The 17976-nt window shown below is 37.1% G+C and overlaps 2 protein-coding genes across 10 annotated transcripts in view; both read right to left on the minus strand.

Moving 5' to 3' along the window:
• LOC128869629 (calcium/calmodulin-dependent protein kinase type 1-like) overlaps positions 1-17976 on the minus strand; it is a 361072-nt gene that overhangs the window by 113415 nt on the left and 229681 nt on the right. The gene's annotated exons all lie outside the window — the stretch shown is intronic.
• LOC128869630 (uncharacterized) lies at positions 10524-12345 on the minus strand. Its single transcript, XM_054112205.1, has 3 exons — positions 11520-12345; positions 11252-11432; positions 10524-11197 (listed from the first exon to the last, which is right to left on the minus strand). Coding segments are annotated over exons 1-3 (603 nt in total). The 5' UTR covers positions 11522-12345; the 3' UTR covers positions 10524-10777.

Raw genomic sequence — 17976 nt, forward strand, 5'->3', positions numbered from 1 at the left:
TAAAGACTAACCCTGCTGAGGACTGGGGGCGATACCATGATTTTCAGAAGAACTGCAAGAGGCTTATTCGGGAATCGAAAAGAGCCTCATATATTGAATTCCGCAGCGGTATTGAATCTCTAAGTGACTCGGCGAAGTTGGTTAGAATCCTGAAAAGGGACGCAACTGCAAAGCTGGTTTCACTTAGGAAATCTGATGGCTCCTTCATGGAGTGGCAAAGTGAGACACTCAGCTTGCTGATGGAATCTCACTTTCCTGGTGATCAGATAAGCGTCAGCCGGCAACAGCCCTTATTGAAAGAGGTGGTTATCAGAGCTGCTGCGCCTTCTCGGCATGACTGTTTCGTTGCCAGATCTGTGGTGAATGAGGCCACCATTCGATTTGCCATCAAATCTTTTGGCGTCTACAAGTCGCCCGGACCAGATGGCATATATCCTGCCATGCCGAAGGAAGGCTCAGAGTCATTGACAACGGCCCTGAAGAAAACTCCTCTGCATGCCTGGCACTGGCCTACATGCTAGTGAGGATCGCCTACATCTCAAAGGTTGGAAGAGACCACTACACCAGCCCCAAAAGCTTAAGACCTATCAGCATGACTTCTTTCATGTTGAAAAGTCTGAAACTACTGGCGGAATTGCGCATACGTCAGAAGTCGCTGAAGGCTCACCCTCTGTCTCCATTTCAGCATGCCTAAGAAAGTGGAAAATCCTGCGAGTCGGCACTGCAAAAGGGGTGCTAGTGAATTCGATTCGTTTGATGCTGGCTTAAAAAATCGACTCGGGAGTCAACGCACAAGCATATGCGGACGATGTTGCCTGTTTGGTAACAGGCCCTTCGCTTATGAACTTCTGCAGGAAAATGCAGAAAACTCTGGATCTGATTGACTGTTGGTGCTGTGCGAATTGGCTATCGGCAAATCCCACCAAGACTGATATTGTCCTCTTCACCAGAAGGAGGCAGCTTGATGGACTCGTTTTGCCTAAGCTAAAAAGAGTGACAAACCAGCTATCCAAAGAAATCAAATATCTTGGAGTAATCCTTGATAGTAAACTTTTTCGAAGTCACACGTTCAAGCAAAGACATCCAAAGCACTGACAGCTTTCTGGTGCTGCAAAGGTGTCTTTGGGAAAACGTGGGGTATTTCTCTTAGCAGGGTTCTATGAATCTACACGGCTATGATAAGACCTACTATCACCTATGCATCAGTGGTTAACGGATAGCTCCAGGACCGAGCATGGCTCCTGCATCTGTGTTTCAAGCGGAGGTGTATACAGTTCAAGAAGCGATGAACTTTGCTGTGGAAAACCGATGGAGAGGCAGATCTATATGTGTCTGCAGCGATAGCCAAGCTGCGCTTATGGCCTTCGAAAGCCCCCCAACCAGATCAGGGGTAGTCGAGTCCTGTAAATCCAGGCTGAATTATATCGGTAGACATAATAGCCTGATGCCAACATGGGTCCCGGGACACGTGGGTATCGTGGGTCGTTCCTTTGACTCCTTAGCTAAGGTGGGCTCTGGGCCAAGGAAGTTGGTGGCCGTTGTGCCACTTCCTTCTGCGGCCATCAAAGCCACGGTTAGCAAATGGATTACTACAACCCACAAGTGAGCTTGGCAGGCTGAGAGAGGCTGCAGATGGACTAACCTGATGTAACCTGCCATGCCTGATCGACTGCCGCAAACCCTCCTGTCATTAAGCAGAAGGGAGTGCCGATGGCTGGTTGGGCTGATGACAGGACACTTTATGTGGGCGAAGCACGTGGAAAGGGTGGGTATCTCAGACAGTGTACTCTGCCCAGCTTGTGTAGAGAAGGATGAGACGGCGGACCACTTCCTGTGCGTCTGCTCCGCCTTCGCTTGAATCAGGTTTGAGGTCTTTGGCACTGATGTGTTAAGAAGCGACCATTTGGTTCCTTCGCACCACAAGAAAGAAAATTAAAAGGGAATCCAAGTGTAGTAATAAGTCGCGTTCAATGAAAAGAAAGAATGAGTTTAATCCGCATTCAGAGTGCATCTTCTTAAAAAATTTAAGCAAAACATTGAATATGATGTATCTGAAGACAGCAGTACTGAATTTCGAATAATACATATTATTATGGTATTTTTGTATTTATTCACTGCTATTTCGGCTCTTGGTTCCTGATATAAACATTAAAAGTGTATATGGTAAGCTTTGTGAGTATCGAAAAAAAAAACAAATACAGGTGTTTCAGGAATGGCATCAAGCGCATGAAGATGAGTTTACTGCTAATAACAAAGGGTCTTCTGGGAAAATGGAGGGGGATGCGATGGTCGAAATGTTTCAGTATTCTGAAACAAAATATGGAGTTAAGTATGCAAACTATATTGGCGATGGTGATTACAAGACCTATTCAGGAATTATAAATGTAGATCCTTACAAAAATATTGTTTTTATTGCTATTTTATCTGTGATGATATTTTCTGAGTGAGTTTGGAGGTGAATGTTGGTTACCCAGGTTGTCATATTGACGTGATAACGTCTTATAATTCGATTTAACAGGCTGCACGCACGAAAAAATGTGTCGTTACCTTGCTCATTAGTGTTATCTTGCTCATATGTCGTTACCTTGCTCATTTGTCGTTACCTTGCTCATTGCATTGAATGAACTGCAAGCGAAAGCGCGGAACGAACGACAAAGCAAACGAACGGCAACGTTCGACATCTTGCTCTCTCCTACTTAAGTGAGCGTATATATGTATGTATATGCGCATATGTACCTATATAAATTCACGTATTTGTATTTGCATATGCCTTCTTATTGATTATTATTAATTTGATTCACTTGAAGAATTTAAAATAAAACCAAGTTTGTTAATAATACCTGTTATTTTAATGTTATTATTATTAATTTTTTTATTATAATATATATGAAGGAAAAAATGTATGGTAATATTTACCACATACCTTATAAGATATGTTGTATAGTAATATATGTATATAAACATGCATATGCATATACAATTTCGCGCAATTTTCAAAAAGAATAAATCTATATGTAAAGATGCATACAAATCATATGGACATATCAAATATACGAATCTATTCCGTAGGCAAGCAAATGTAAGCTAATGTGCTTGAACTGCAAGCGAGAGCGCGGAACGAACGACAAAGAGCACAATCGGCCCCCCGTTCGGCAACGTTCGACATCTGGCTCTGTCCTACTTGAGTGAGCAAGTTATGTATTATCGGTCGAGTTAGTCTTCACCTATGACTCGTAAGAATAAGTCGTGTTAAACCAATTTTCTTAATTTTTAAATATAATAATAAAATATAAGTGAAAACTATTGAAAGAAAAAAATTAAATTGTTTTAATCGGAAACATAAATGGCGACGAGGATAAAAAACAACAAAACAAAAACAAAAATTTAATATCTGCTCCTCGAGATGTATTGAAAGGAAAAATAAATAAAAATTAAAATAAAAATAAAAAAAAAAAATCAATAAATCAAATGCGTACAAGCAAACGTTAAAAAAAAACTAAAAAAGAAAAAGAAAAGAAAAAAACAAAAAAAAAAAAAAAAACAAAAAACAATTACGAATAGTGTGCAAAATTAAGAAAACAAAAAATATGACAAAATTTTAATAAAATATTTAATAATAAATATTAATAAAATTACATATGAAAACTAAAGTCGAATCGAAATTTGAAAGTGTGAAATTTTGAAAATAAACTGGAAGCTATACGTGATTTGACGAAAATTCTGAAATACACACATACATAAAGATAATTTTACAGAAAATTGCAGCAAATGGGATTTGAGATCTCATGGGGGGTCAAATTAATACGAGTGACAAGGAAATACAATTTGAAAGGTGTTAACACTTAAATTTCAATCTTGTTAAAAAGAAATGAAAATTGAAAACTGAAAGTGAATAAATATTGAATGTTGAGCGCTGTACTACTTGAAAAAGCCTAGCCAAATAACAGTTGAAAAAAAAAAAAAAAAAAAAAAAAAATACCGCAAATCACTCAAGTGTTTCTATATTACAACAACTAAAAAATCGTTTAAAAGTGCACTTGACTTCAAAACGAAGAAGTCATGACCCGCTAGGTCAAGGAAAGGACAGCAAAATACTAACGGACACGAAGCTTATACACATTGTTGCCAACGAACAATTGTTGCGAAACAAATCCATCTCGCGAAATTCTGGACACATGTTGAGTGATTATGTGTGTTTGTGCATAATATATGTAAACGAGTGCGATCAACCTCGAATGAGAATTAAAAGACAACAAAAATAAAATTTAAAGAGTGATGAACGAAAACATAAACTGAACACAAAGAAATAACGAAAGAAAGTAGTTAAAAGAAGTGCTAGCTGAGGAGGCAAAGGTATTAGAAGAAATAAACAAAAAAGTGGAAATAACGACATACATAAATAAAAATAAAATAAAAGAGGTTTACAAATTTATACAAACGTGCTTCCTTCGCTTGTCCTCAGAATAAATATCGCGCAGTGATAATTTGTGCCGGTAAATTTTGGTATAAAACTAAATTTCAAACCCATTCAATTGTAATAACTCATTAAAAATAATCCAAAAATAAGAAAGCAGCAAAATAAATAGTGAAACAATAAATAAAAATATAAAATTAAAAATACAAAATCAAGTTAAATCGATTTAACTTTGTCTAACGTAATACAACGAAAATACTGTCAACATGGACTCGCAGGGTTATGAAAATGCAAAGGGTGAGGCACGCATTGTTCACGATTTGTCCTGTCAATTTGGTAGCAAGGAATTCACCAAGGAAATGTTTCAAATTGCTGGCGGTAGTCAATCGGATAACAACAGCGAACAGCAGCAACAACGAGCCAACAAAAAAAAATAAAAATAAAATAAAATAAAAAATAAGTAAAATTAAAATATCAATATAGCAACAGTCGCAAAAAAGTAGAATAAGCTTACCAATAAACAGTGTTTCTTAAACTGCTTTAATTTAAAGTAAAAGAAAGTAAATAAAGAAGAGAAGTAAAGCAAAATCATACAAAAAAGTGGAAATGGAGAGGAAAATGGAAATAAGTACGTAGAAGAAAGGGGAAATGAAAATGAAAAGGAAAGTGACAATGAAAATGAAAAGGAAGGTGAAAATTAAAATAAAAAGGGGGATGGAAAGTGAAATAATTGAAAAAGAGTATGTAGAAAAGACAGATAACTTTAAAGAAAATAACGGTGGCGCTGAAACTTCGTATAATAAAGCACACCCCACAAAATAATACAAAATTGATTTTTGAAGTTCATTTACAATTCTTGCCATTTCATGTAAAAACTTTGTTGTTGCAAAATAATATAAACAATATGGAAAATGCCTTCACATATTATTTACAAAATAACTTGTTGCAAGACATTGATATAGGTCGCGGCAGCCTGAAGGTTGACACTTATGAGAAAAATGTTAAGAGCAATCATGATTTTCATTCCAATTTCAATCGGTTGAACCATAAAAACCAAACCAATAACAATCTTGGTAAACAAAATTAAGAAGTTTTCCGCAACAAAAATACAAATTTTGAATATAATCCGGATTATAAAAATTCGAACAGATACAATAGAAATTTTGAAAATAATCAATCCGGAAATTTTAATAGCAATGTCAACTACGGTAGAAATAGTGGCAATTGGAGAGCGAACACTTTGAGAGCCTAACAAAAATATTTAACTGCTTATCTACAAGTAACTTAAGAATACAATACGATAAGTGCAAATTTTTATCTAGATATAGAGATTTTTTAAAACGATAATAATTACTTTACGGATAACGAAGAAAACATTGATATAAAATCTTTGTTCGAAAATTCTTTAGAAACGGTGCATTCAGCATACGAAAACCTAAATGAACACTTTCTTATATCCGAGTCCATAGTAAATAGATACACCACTCAAATTCGTATAGTAAGGAACAAACCCATCGAAAGCGAAATGTTATATCGTCCCCTTAGTATTAAAATAGCCTATACATTTTTTGATGTTTTGAGAAAATGAATTTCAAACTTTTTGTCGAAAGTAGCTCTCACTCAAATCTCGTTATGTCTGTAAGTATTTATTATTTTTTGACTGACGTTTTGACCCACTTTGTGGAACTAGAATTTGACCAAATTTTGACCACATATAAAATCGACGATGGAGAATCCAAAAATTCAATAAAAAAATAATAGCCTATGAGCACATAGGCTATTGTTATACTAAGGGGACGATATAACAAATATAGAATAGTCTATATAGCCGAAAGAGACTTACAAAATAGCATTTATCTTACAGATCTTTTTAGGAAATATATTAAAAAAAAAAAAAGGAACAACAGGAATTCATTCAGAGTTGCTTGATAGTGCGTAAAATGTGGTATAAAAAAGGAACAACAGGAATTCATTCAGAGTTGCTTGATAGTGCGTAAAATGTGGTATAAAAAAGGAACAACAGGAATTCATTCAGAGTTGCCTGATAGTGCGTAAAATGTGGTATTAAAAAAGGAACAACAGGAATTCATTCAGAGTTGCCTGATAGTGCGTACAATGTTGTACAAGAAAAACTGATAAGTTTATTCTCTTATGACAATAACATTATTGTAAATTTACTAAATGCTGTTACAAAGCTTTAGACTTGAAAACAGAGGAGAAAATTTTAGAGGTAGTGGAAAAAGTCCATACGGAAGGGAACCATAGAGGTGTGCTAGAAAATTATGAACAGATGAAATTAAGGTACTTTTATCCAAATAATATATGAAAAAAAAAACTTTATCAATAGAAACGAAATAGATTTTGAAAAAATAAATATTATATTGTATGTACAGAAAAAAGAAACAAGCAATCAACAAATTGAATGCAGAAGCAGAAAGGGTTCCATATTTCAACAACAGCAAAGTTTACTTGAAGAATGCTCTTGCTAATAGAAATAAACTTGCAAAAAGGTTCGTACAATTGCAAAAAAGTTTTCCTAATAAAGTTGACATGGCAAATATCAAGAGGCCGCATAAAGTAACGTAAATGTGTTTATGCGAATTTTATTAAAGATTTTAACATTTACTCATAAATGAAAAAAAAAAATAGTGATTGCGACCACAATAATTACTAGAAATTCTACTGAAGTTTTAGTTTAGTAAACACTATGTAAATTTACGTAAACTAAGCTAATTTTTATAGTATACTGCAGATGTAAAGTATAAAGTTCTTTTGTACAATAAAATGTAAAAAGTTGAATATTCAAAAACGGCAAATAACGAAAATGCAAACAGAAGTTAAACATTAAACAAAATTTTAATGCTGGCTGAAACTTAGTTTTAACTACTGTATATTACAATGAAATTGTGTAGTTATAAGTTAATAAATTAAAGTAAGTTATATAAAACACACTAAGATAAATCGCAGGGACTCGATTTAATTTAAAAGTAATAATATATAATAATATAATATTAATAAAAAAGTATAAAGTTCTTTTGTAAAATGTAAAAAGTTGAATATTCAAAAACGGCAAATAACGAAAATGCAAATAGAAGTTAAACATTAAACAAAATTTTAATGCTGACTGAAACTTAGTTTTAACTACTGTATATTACAATGAAATTGTGTAGTTATAAGTTAATAAATTAAAGTAAGTTATATAAAAAACACTAAGATAAATCGCAGGGACTCGATTTAATTTATGTGGAGGGCGAGTTATGTATTATCGGTCGAGTTAGTCTTCACCTATGACTCGTAAGAATAAGTCGTGTTAAACCAATTTTCTTAATTTTTAAATATAATAATAAAATATAAGTGAAAACTATTGAAAGAAAAAAATTAAATTGTTTTAATCGGAAACATAAATAGCATATATGTATATGTATGTATATGCGCATTTGTATATAAATTCACATACTTGTATTTGCATATGCCTTCCTCCTGTGTGCATGGTACTCGTAATGAACCATTTCTCTGTTGAGAATAAACGATGATAGGAAAAATAGGAAATGAAAGGGAGTGTTTCAAGTGTAATGTGTCTTGAGAAAGTCAAATCGATGATGATGCCTCTTAGTAATGTGGACTTATTAACGTCTGATGCACAATCGAAATTGAAGATATCTTTCATGAATTTGATAAATGTTTCGTCATTTTTCACGTTTCTGTAAATGTAACTTGACCTATTCCATTGCAATTCCATTGACCTCCTCCTCTATATCCATACAAAATATCTATCAAACAAATAAAATTAAAATTTTGTTTTGAAAATTTGCAACCATTCCATTAACATTTTCTTATGACGTTGTCACGTTAAACTATCGTCAGTAAACCGACTTTACAGACAACCTCTTTTTTTTTTTTAAGAAAAAGTAAGAAACAGTATATTTTTAAGACTTTTATTAGCCAGCTGTGCGGTATTTTATCAAATGCTTTTTTGTAATCTATATAGCATGTGTGGAGATTTCTTTGATCTTTTATTGCTTGCTGTGTGATGATTTGGTCTATTATGAGCTGTTCTTTGCATCCTTGGCTATATTTCCTGGAGTCTTTTTGTTCATTTGTTAGTATTTTATTCTCTATGAGGTGTATGTATATTTTGTGTGATATGGGTGATGTTATGATTTTGTACAGAGTAGGAAGACATGTTATTGGTCTGTAGTTTGCTGGATTATCGGTTTGGCTGTTTTTGGGTTTAATTAATGCTATGCCTTGTGAGAGAAATGATGGAAGGTGTAACGAATTTTGCAGTGTGCTGTTAATAAGTGTGAGAAGTTTGCAGTGTAAAGATGCTATTGACTTATACCAAAAGTTATGTATGTGTCCCTATTATTATTATTATTATATATTATTATTAACCCACCTAGTACCTTAGACTTTATTGTTACAAATTTTTTTATAGCATGACGTTTAGTATTAAACAATTATCTTAATTATGAACTCGAATTATCTTAATAACTTTTCTAAGCCGAAATTTATTTATATTGTTAAGTATTCACGATTGATGAATCGTTAAGCCTTTTTCACGATTTTATATTATATATAAAAAAATAAAAATTAAAAATTTCACGACGTTTATTTATTGAGCTCTGACAATATGATTCTTATTACTAAATTAAATATACCTTCTGCTCAAATATGAACGAGACGTTATCAATAAAACTGTCCGCGGATGACACATGGCAAAAATAAATTTTTTGTTTTTTGGTAGGACTGTTATAAGCTTATCAGGCATGTTCTGAAAATCGCGCGATTTCAATTCGGATCCGAAATGGCAATTCGTACGATTTTGTTTTGGGTGTTCTGTAATTCGTCCGATTTCATTTAAATTCGAATTTAAGTTCGAAACAGCTGATTTCTCTTTGGCAATTAAACAAACCAAATGACAAAAGAATTCGTTGGCAAAAAATACGAAATAATTTCAAAATAAACAGATTTAATTAAAAAATTATCATGTTTTTTATGGCAGCTTATGTGTTAAACGAACAGGAGCAAGCTTACCAAAGTAGAATAGATAGGCGGCGTTTAAGAGACCATTCGAATCCTCTCAGTGCACCGGATTCTACGTAAGATTAGAAATGGTTATACTTTGTGGCATTCATTAAGTTTTTCTACTTTAGATTTGTTTCCAACTATCGCCTAAACAAGTACGCTTTTTTAGAAGTGCTGAATGAAGTAAAATCTTTCGTCAAGGAAAGATCCATACCTATTTTATTAAAGCTGGCAGCAAGTCTTAGGTTTTTCGCAGAAGGTTCCTATCAACGTTCCGTCGGAAAGGATACAGATATTGCTATGGGTAGAAGCACAGTCTCAAAAATATTATCCGAAATGATCAATGCTTTGGAAAATGTTCTGTGTCCTAAGTGGATTAAGCTGAAAATGTCTGAAGAGGATTCTATATTAGAAAATCAAAACTTCATTTTGATGGAACACATGTGGCTCTGATTAAACCTTTTGAGAACGAGCATCTATTTTTTAACCGAAAAGGATTTTTTAGCATAAACGCAATGATTGTAAGAATGAATTTAAATTGTGTTTCTAAAATTTAAAATTTACTGCCTTTATTTTACAGATTTGTGATTTTGATATGATAATAAGAGCAGTAGATGCAACTCGGCCTGGTGCAAGCCATGACGCTTTCGTATTTAGTATGAGCAGTGCAAAACACTATTACCTATCGCAGTATGAAGCTGGTGACCGAGGGTCTTGGCTACTGGGAGATTCTGGTTTTGATATAGAGCCATTTCTACTGACTCCATATAGAAACCCAGGCCCAAGATCAGCAGAACACAGATTTAACCAGCAGCATGCAAAAGCACGTAACATCGTTGAGCGTGTTATAGGAGTATTAAAAAGTCGGTTTCGTTGTTTGAAAACTACCCTGCCATATACGCCGCAAAAGGTAGTGAAGATAATAAATGTTTGTTGCGCACTACATAACATATGTAGGAGTAATCAAATATATGACATTGAAACAGAAACCGTATTAGAAAACAATCCAATTGATGAGGAAATTGCTGAAAATGAGGAAAACAGTAGTTTGTATAGTGTTGGCAGAAATATAAGAGACTCTATTGCTAGAAATTTAATATTATGAAACATAAAATTTATTCATATTAAAAGTAAATATATACATAACAGTTCAATAAGATTCTTTTATATTTATTTTTTAGTCTCTATCTCAAGCATTTTAGTTTTAATATTAACTGTTTCATGTTGCAACTGCTCCATTTTGAGGTAATGTCTTTGCTTTTGCTCTATACTTTGAGTCTTCAAGCGATTTTGCCCTGCCAGCAATTCATTTTGTTTCTCAACAGCACGACAAAGTCATCGAATCTCTTCCCTTTCATCTTCCTGCGATTTTGCAATCTTGTGTTGGTTTTCGCAAATGTTATCTAAAGTGGTGGATATTTTCTCTATACAACTAGATTGCGTTGCCATACACGACTGAAGGCTGTCCTGCGTTGACACTCGTGGCCCTTTTGCAGCTCTCGGGGTAGCCACCGCTTCCCTACTTGTTTGGGGACGTTCTTCCTCAGATTCGATAGCGCTATTATTTTCTTCTGTCCCAAAGCTTCTAGAATGGCTTATGCCCTCAACGGCGGCAAAAATTCCACAAGTTCTTGCAACACATTCTTCGTTGCTCGTCAGTACATGCTTATTAAAGGGTCCACCTCCTGTTACCCTCGATTCTAGATTGTTATGGGCAACCTTTTTCCGAATGCACCCCTTCCAGTCAGACCATATCTTGAAAAAAGACAACTCAAAAATATTTATTTTAATATTTGAGTAAATACTTACTTTTTTCCATCCATTAACATCTTTTTGGGGCGGCCCTTCTGCATTTAGCAGCGTCGTTAGCTCTTTCCACTTTTCCTCAACAGCAACTCTGTCGCCCTTCGAAAAATTCTTCGCCAAATCTGGATGAGATTCCATAAACTCGACTAAAATTAGCTCTTGCTTGGAGTTCTTGTGTTTTCCCCTAAAAGTTTTTGAATTAGTTTTAAATATTTTAAATAAACACTTTTATTTACATAAATATATGCAGTTATTTTGAGTAAATACTCACATTTTGATAAATTTATTTCAACAAACAGTTTATAAGAATGTCACAAACCGCTAACGTTTAAGTTGCCGAAAATAAAACTGGAAAATTTTAACGATTTCGATTTCCAGAACAGGGTGAAAAAACGATTTGCTGATGTTCGAAAAAAAACGAAAACGGAACGATTTACAGAACATGTCAAACGATTTGAAAACGGAAAATGCGAAAATATTGCCCGAAAACGATTTGCAGAACATGCCTGTATATGGCAAATTTCAGCGTGATATGTCACATAGTTTGTTTTCTGTGCTACTGTAAACAAGTCAAGCTTGAGTGTGTTCTTCGAATTTAACGATGGAAATTCAAGTTGAACAAAGAATTTGTTTGAAATTTTGTTATTCCAACAAAATTTCGGCTTCAGACGCCTTAAAAATGTTGCAGACAACCTATGGGGACTCTGCTCTATCGCGTGCACGTGTTTTCCAGTGGTACAAATCGTTCAAAGAGGGCCGTACATCGGTTGAAAACTTGCCTCATGAACGTCGTCCAGCAACATCAGTAAACGACGAAAACATCGGAAAAGTAAAGGAAATTGTGCTTGAAAATCGCACAAATCGCAAAATCGGTTAACGCTGAATATTATTTAGACGTTTTAAAGCGTTTGCGCGAGAACATTCGTCTGAAAAGGAAGGAATTGTGGGACAACAAGTCATGGTTCTTGCATCACGATAATGCACCAGCTCACACATCACGTCTTGTTCGCGATTATTTGAACAAAAATAATGTTAATATCGTTCCGCAAGCACCGTATTCGCCTGATATGGCTCCATGTGACTTTTTCCTGTTTCCCAGGCTCAAGTTGCCGCTCCGTGGAAAACATTTTGAGACAATTGAAGTCATAAAAGAGAATTCGAAGAACACACTCGAGCTTGGCTTGTTTACAGTAGCACAAACTATGTGACATATCACGCTGAAATTTGCCATGTAAGCTTATAACAGTCCTACCAAAAAACAAAAAATTTATTTTTGCCATATGTCATCCGCGGACCGTTTTATTGATAACGTCTCGTTCATATTTGAGCAGAAGGTATGCATATGCGAAGACGCTTATGGTATATTGGAAAGGGCCTGCTATTTCACATGTTACAATATGAAGGTCACATATCGTATGATTTTTTGAAATAGCAGGAAAAAAATTCAATGAGCGAAAATAGTTCGAAAAACTTATGCTAATGCTATAATTTATTTGGCAAAAACGAAAGAAAAGAAAGGTGCGAAGATAGTGGAGGTAAGTAAACGGGAGTTCCAGCGAAGACAATAGCGACGTTAGCAACGACAACAACTGCAGTGATGAGAGAGTGTGAATGTAAATTTGATAGCTGTAACGACAATTGGAAGTACAGGGGCGGCGACGATGAATTATAAAGAGGGGCTCGAACATACTCCCCCACTTGAAAGCATGGCTTTCAATGTTACTCAAGTGGACTTGTATTTTCAATTGGTAGTTTGCATACCTTTGCGATAGCCCGTCTGTAAATGCCATTGACTGTTTTCACTTTTACTACTCTAACCTTACCATCAGTACCTGGCACAGTAGCTGTAATGCGACCCACGGCACATTTAAGTGGTGGTTTAAAGCTCGTCCTTTAGTAGCACTAAGTCATTCCCCTGAAGATCTGGTAAGACAGTATTCCACTTTGAACGTTTTTGCAGCTCCTTTAAATATCTTCCTGCCAACGACGCCAGAACTGCTGCTGAATGTATTGGATGATTTGATATCGGCCTAACATAGTTGAACTGGCTATTGTTGGTTCAGGAATGGTTAGAAGAGATCGGCCGATAAGGAAATGGCCCGGTGTAAGCGAAAGAAGATCATTAGGGTCACTAGATATTGGAGTTAGTGGCCGACTATTTACTATGGCCTCAGCTTGGCAAGCGATGGTGTGAAGTTCGTCGTGTGATATCACGTTGCAGCCGATTGCGCGGCGCAAATGGTATTCAGCAAGTTTCACAGCGCTCTCCCACAAACCTCTAAAGTGCGGTGACCTTGGAGGAATGAATTTCCATTCGATCCCATCGTTTCTGCAAAATTCTTCAACGCGTTGCATATGTGCTTGTGTTACGAATGACTGAAGAAGTTTTCGTAACTGCTGGTTAGCTCCAATGAGGTTTGTTGCGTTGTCTGAGACAATAACGCGACACTTTCCACGTCTGGCTATGAAGCGCTTGAGTGTCGCGATGAATGCAACGGTCGACAGGTCAGGAGCAATCTCCAAGTGCACAGCATTTGTATTAAAGCAGACGAAAACTGAAATGTAAACCTTGGTGAACGACCTCTAATTTTTTGAGTTACTAGTAAAGGACCACAGTAGTCAACAACTGTAGTTTCAAACAGATCCGATGGGGTAACACGGCTTGTTGGCAAAGCTTCCATGATTTGCTCTGCAACAACTGGGCGAAAAGGATAGATGATGATGCAGTTGTGAATAACTTTCCTAATAACTGTCCGTGCGCAGGTTATCCAGAACTTGTCGCGAAGGATGTTCAATAGTGTTGGAGCACCAGCATGAAGGTTTGTGCGATGTACATGCATTATAAGTAACATACGAAAGGGTGCGAATGTGGCAGCACGATCGGATGTTTAGCATCGAAACTTAGGGTCGAGTTCCTTACTCTTTCTCCAAGTCGTATTAGTTGATTATGCATAAAAGGTGACAACGAAGCAAGTCTAGAATTTTTATTAATGAGCTGGTTGTTGAAAAGTTTAGAATATTCATCGCGAAAATACATTTGCTGAATTCTCCTACATACTAGTTCAAGTGTTTGGGTTATTTCCTCAGGGGTGAACGCAGGCCTACGTACCTTTGTGATGAAACACCTTACATACGTGAAGATACGCAGACATTTTTTGAACCTATTTATGTATTTGTTTTCAGCAATGATATCTACTTCCCGTTCGCTGATTAAGGCTACTCGTTGTCTGCGTTGTTCAGGTACATCTGGAACAGTGTCGAATGAGGATCTGGGCCACTTTTCTTGACCAAGCTTCAGAAATTGCTGGCCTTAAAACCAAAGTTGATTTTCCCGGATACCAGCCACTGTTGTGCCACGAGAAACAAGATCAGGAGGGTTGAGTTCGGATGGTACATGATGCCATTTGTACTTAGATGTCAACTGTTCGATTTTGGAGACGCGGTTGGCCACAAATACTGTCCACCGATTTGGATCCCCTCGAATCCAACAGAATACAATCGTTGAGTCGGTCCAGCAGTGAATATTATTCAAGTTCGGTGAAAATATTGCAACAACGGTTTGTAGAAGCTCGGCCAATAACATTGTTGCACACAACTCAAGCCGTGGCAACCTAGTTTGCTTTGTTGGAGCCACACGATATTTCGCGCAAAGCAATGCGGACGAGATTTCTTTCTCCATGCGCGCCACAAGGTAAATGCACGCGCCATACGCTTTCGTACTGGCATCTGCAAAGGCGTGGATTTCAGTTGTGCTGTCCATGGGAACATACCTTGGTATTTGAATGTTGTTAATAGCGCCCAGCTGATCCTGAAATGCGCGCCACTGTGTGCAAATGTCTTGAGGTACGCTTTCGTCCCAAACTAACATCAGTTCCCAGAGTTGTTGCATCAGGATTTTGCGGCGACGATGAGAGGGTTCAGCAATCCAAGAGGATCATTCCCATGGCAGCCGGTTCTACGTTACCGGAATGACTCGGGGTTTTCCCGACCAAGGGCTGCCGCCCCAGTAAACTAGCCCTACCGTATCCCACCCCCAATCTTTCGTCACGGAAGCAATCCATTGCAGCACGTTTGCTCCAAATACTTCTCTTTAGGGCTGGCGTCGAACCCAACCCTGGACCAGAAGTATTTTACTGCTGCATCTGCCACAAACGGCTCCACCCGAACTCCACCTCGGTTAGGTGTAAAAAGTGCAACGGGTGGTGCCACAAGGTATGTGACCGCGTGTTGCTCCCTCCCTCAGGCGGCCCCTACCTAAACGGCGATACCGCCCTCAGTGCCGGCACGTCAAACTGCCGCCACAAACAACACCTCAACGCTAAGGAGTCCCCACGCGCAACACAACTCCTTCACTGAACCACAACCCTCCAGCTCCTATCAAAGTGCGGGGACAAACCAGCAGCTCTTGGTCCCCCGCACAGTCTGCTCCGTGTGTCAGACCGTAGTTCCTCGGAACTTGACAACAGTCCAATGCAATTCTTGCAGCGGCTGGTGCCACTTTCGGAGTTGCTCCGGCCTGCACACCACACGTGAGGGGCACGCGACTTCGTTGCCTCCTGCTGCTGAGCTCTGCACCCACAACTGCCCCCTGTGGCGCGGCCGCCCGTCAACGTCAGGCCACAACAAATTTTGAGGAACGCACAGCAGGACCAACGTAGACAACACCACGCGGCTCTCACCCCCCGAGTTCCGATTACACTCCCGCGAAGTTTCAAGCTATTACAAGCTATCAAACAAGGCAGCTATTTGTGATAATATAGAACGCTTGGTTAGTTTACGCGATACTGCTGGTTAATGTTAGCTGAAGGAAAAGGCATCTTTGGAAGGTGACCATCTCAGACCTAGAGTTTTAACGTAATCTGAGTCGAATAGTGTAATTATTTCTTCTCTGTCATCTCAAGGTATGTCGTCGATGATTTCCATGGTGTTTGGAATTTGAAACCGCTTCGAGATGATGCAGCTGTTTGGTTGAGTTGATGTGATTGTAGGAATTTTCACAGTTTCCAAGCTTGAAGTACAGTCCTGTGCAAAAAAAACCGGACAGCTAATTTACCCTATTTAAATTTCTATAGCTTGAGTATAAAGCTTCTTGGCGGTAAGTAGCTTTTTTTGTGTATTAATAGAACAGTTTTGAATTAATTTGTATCATAATTTAACCAATAAGTGAAATAGTTGATACGTGGCAAGTGTTAATATCAAAAATATGCCAAGACCGAAGCAAATGGGGGCTGTCGTTAAGGGGCAAATTATTGCACTATCACAGCAAAAATTGTCCGTACGTCAAATTGCTGCTAAAGTAGGCTTCAGCAAATCATCTGTTGGCGATTTTTTAAAGAAATTTGCAGAAACGGTTTCAATGGAGCGAAAGAAAGGATCTGGACGACGAAAAAAGACGTCGCCTGCTGAAGACCGGATGATTAAGCGGATGTGTATCCAGGACCGTTTCAAATCTTCGGCAGACATCAGGAAGGAGTTCTTGGATGCAACTGGCGTCGAAATAGATTCATCTACTGTGGGTAAGAGATTGATAAATGCCGGTTTTGTAGGAGGACATCCCGCAAAAAAGCCATTTTTGAACGAAAAAATGCGTCAAAAATGATACCGATGGGCCAAAACTCATGAAAACTGGACTGTCGAGCACTGGAAGAATGTGATTTTTTCGGATGAATCCAAGTTTAACCTCTTTGGATCGGATGGTATCCACCATACGAGGCGCAGATCTGGCGAAAGATATAAAACTGGATGCATACTGCCTACTGTAAGACAGTCAGTTGGTAGAATGGTATGGGGCTGCTTCAGCTATGACGGAACGAAAGCACTGACTCTTATTGATGGTCGGGTGAACGGAGATGCTTACATTTCAATTTTAAATGGGCATTTAATACCTGTCATTGCGGAGCAGTATTCTCTAAGAACGGGCGTTATATTTCAGGATGATTCTGCGCCATGCCACCGATCTCACAAAGTAAGTTAGGATTTTTGTTAAATCTCCCGAGTGTTTTGTTTAAATGTCGAATCAAAAAACCAATGATTTATTCCTTATTTGTTGCAGGTAAAAGAATTTATGGAAAAAACGGAATTGTCCAATTGGAATGGCCGGGTAACAGTCCCCACCTAAACCCAATTGAGAACCTCTGGGCCATTGTAAAGAAGCAGGCAGCTGAAAAAAAGCCGAAGAACAAAACTGACCTGGATAACATTATAATGGACACTAGGCACAACGATATTTCGGAGGAATTGTTGCAAACCCTGGTTACATCAATGCCGAGACGTATTAAAGCGGTAATTAAGGCGAAAGGCGGTGCGACCAAGTATTAAAACTTCAAATTATAACATTTATAATGAAATAATTAATTTTGTTTTGAATTAATTAGCTGTAAGATTATATAATAAGGATAAACTAAAAATAAAACATTCGTTATTGACTATGCTAAAACAAATAAAGTATGAAAATATTAAAAACACGTATGAAATTTGTTGATTTTATTCATACTTTTGTATTAAAAACACAATGGAATATAACCACATTCAAACATATTTGATAAAATCCATACTACTTCAAAAAATGGAGTTTTCAGACTGTCCGGTTTTTTTTGCACAGGACTGTATATTCGGTGTGAATTGACTTCATAGTTACATAACAATGAGTTGTGATGAGTTTTTGTCATGGTGGCACCTACGTGCGATATGTTCTGTTATGAAATTGAGCTGTGATCCTGAATCCAAAA

Source organism: Anastrepha ludens, chromosome X (genome assembly GCF_028408465.1).
Source record: "Anastrepha ludens isolate Willacy chromosome X, idAnaLude1.1, whole genome shotgun sequence".
NCBI lineage: Eukaryota > Metazoa > Arthropoda > Insecta > Diptera > Tephritidae > Anastrepha > Anastrepha ludens.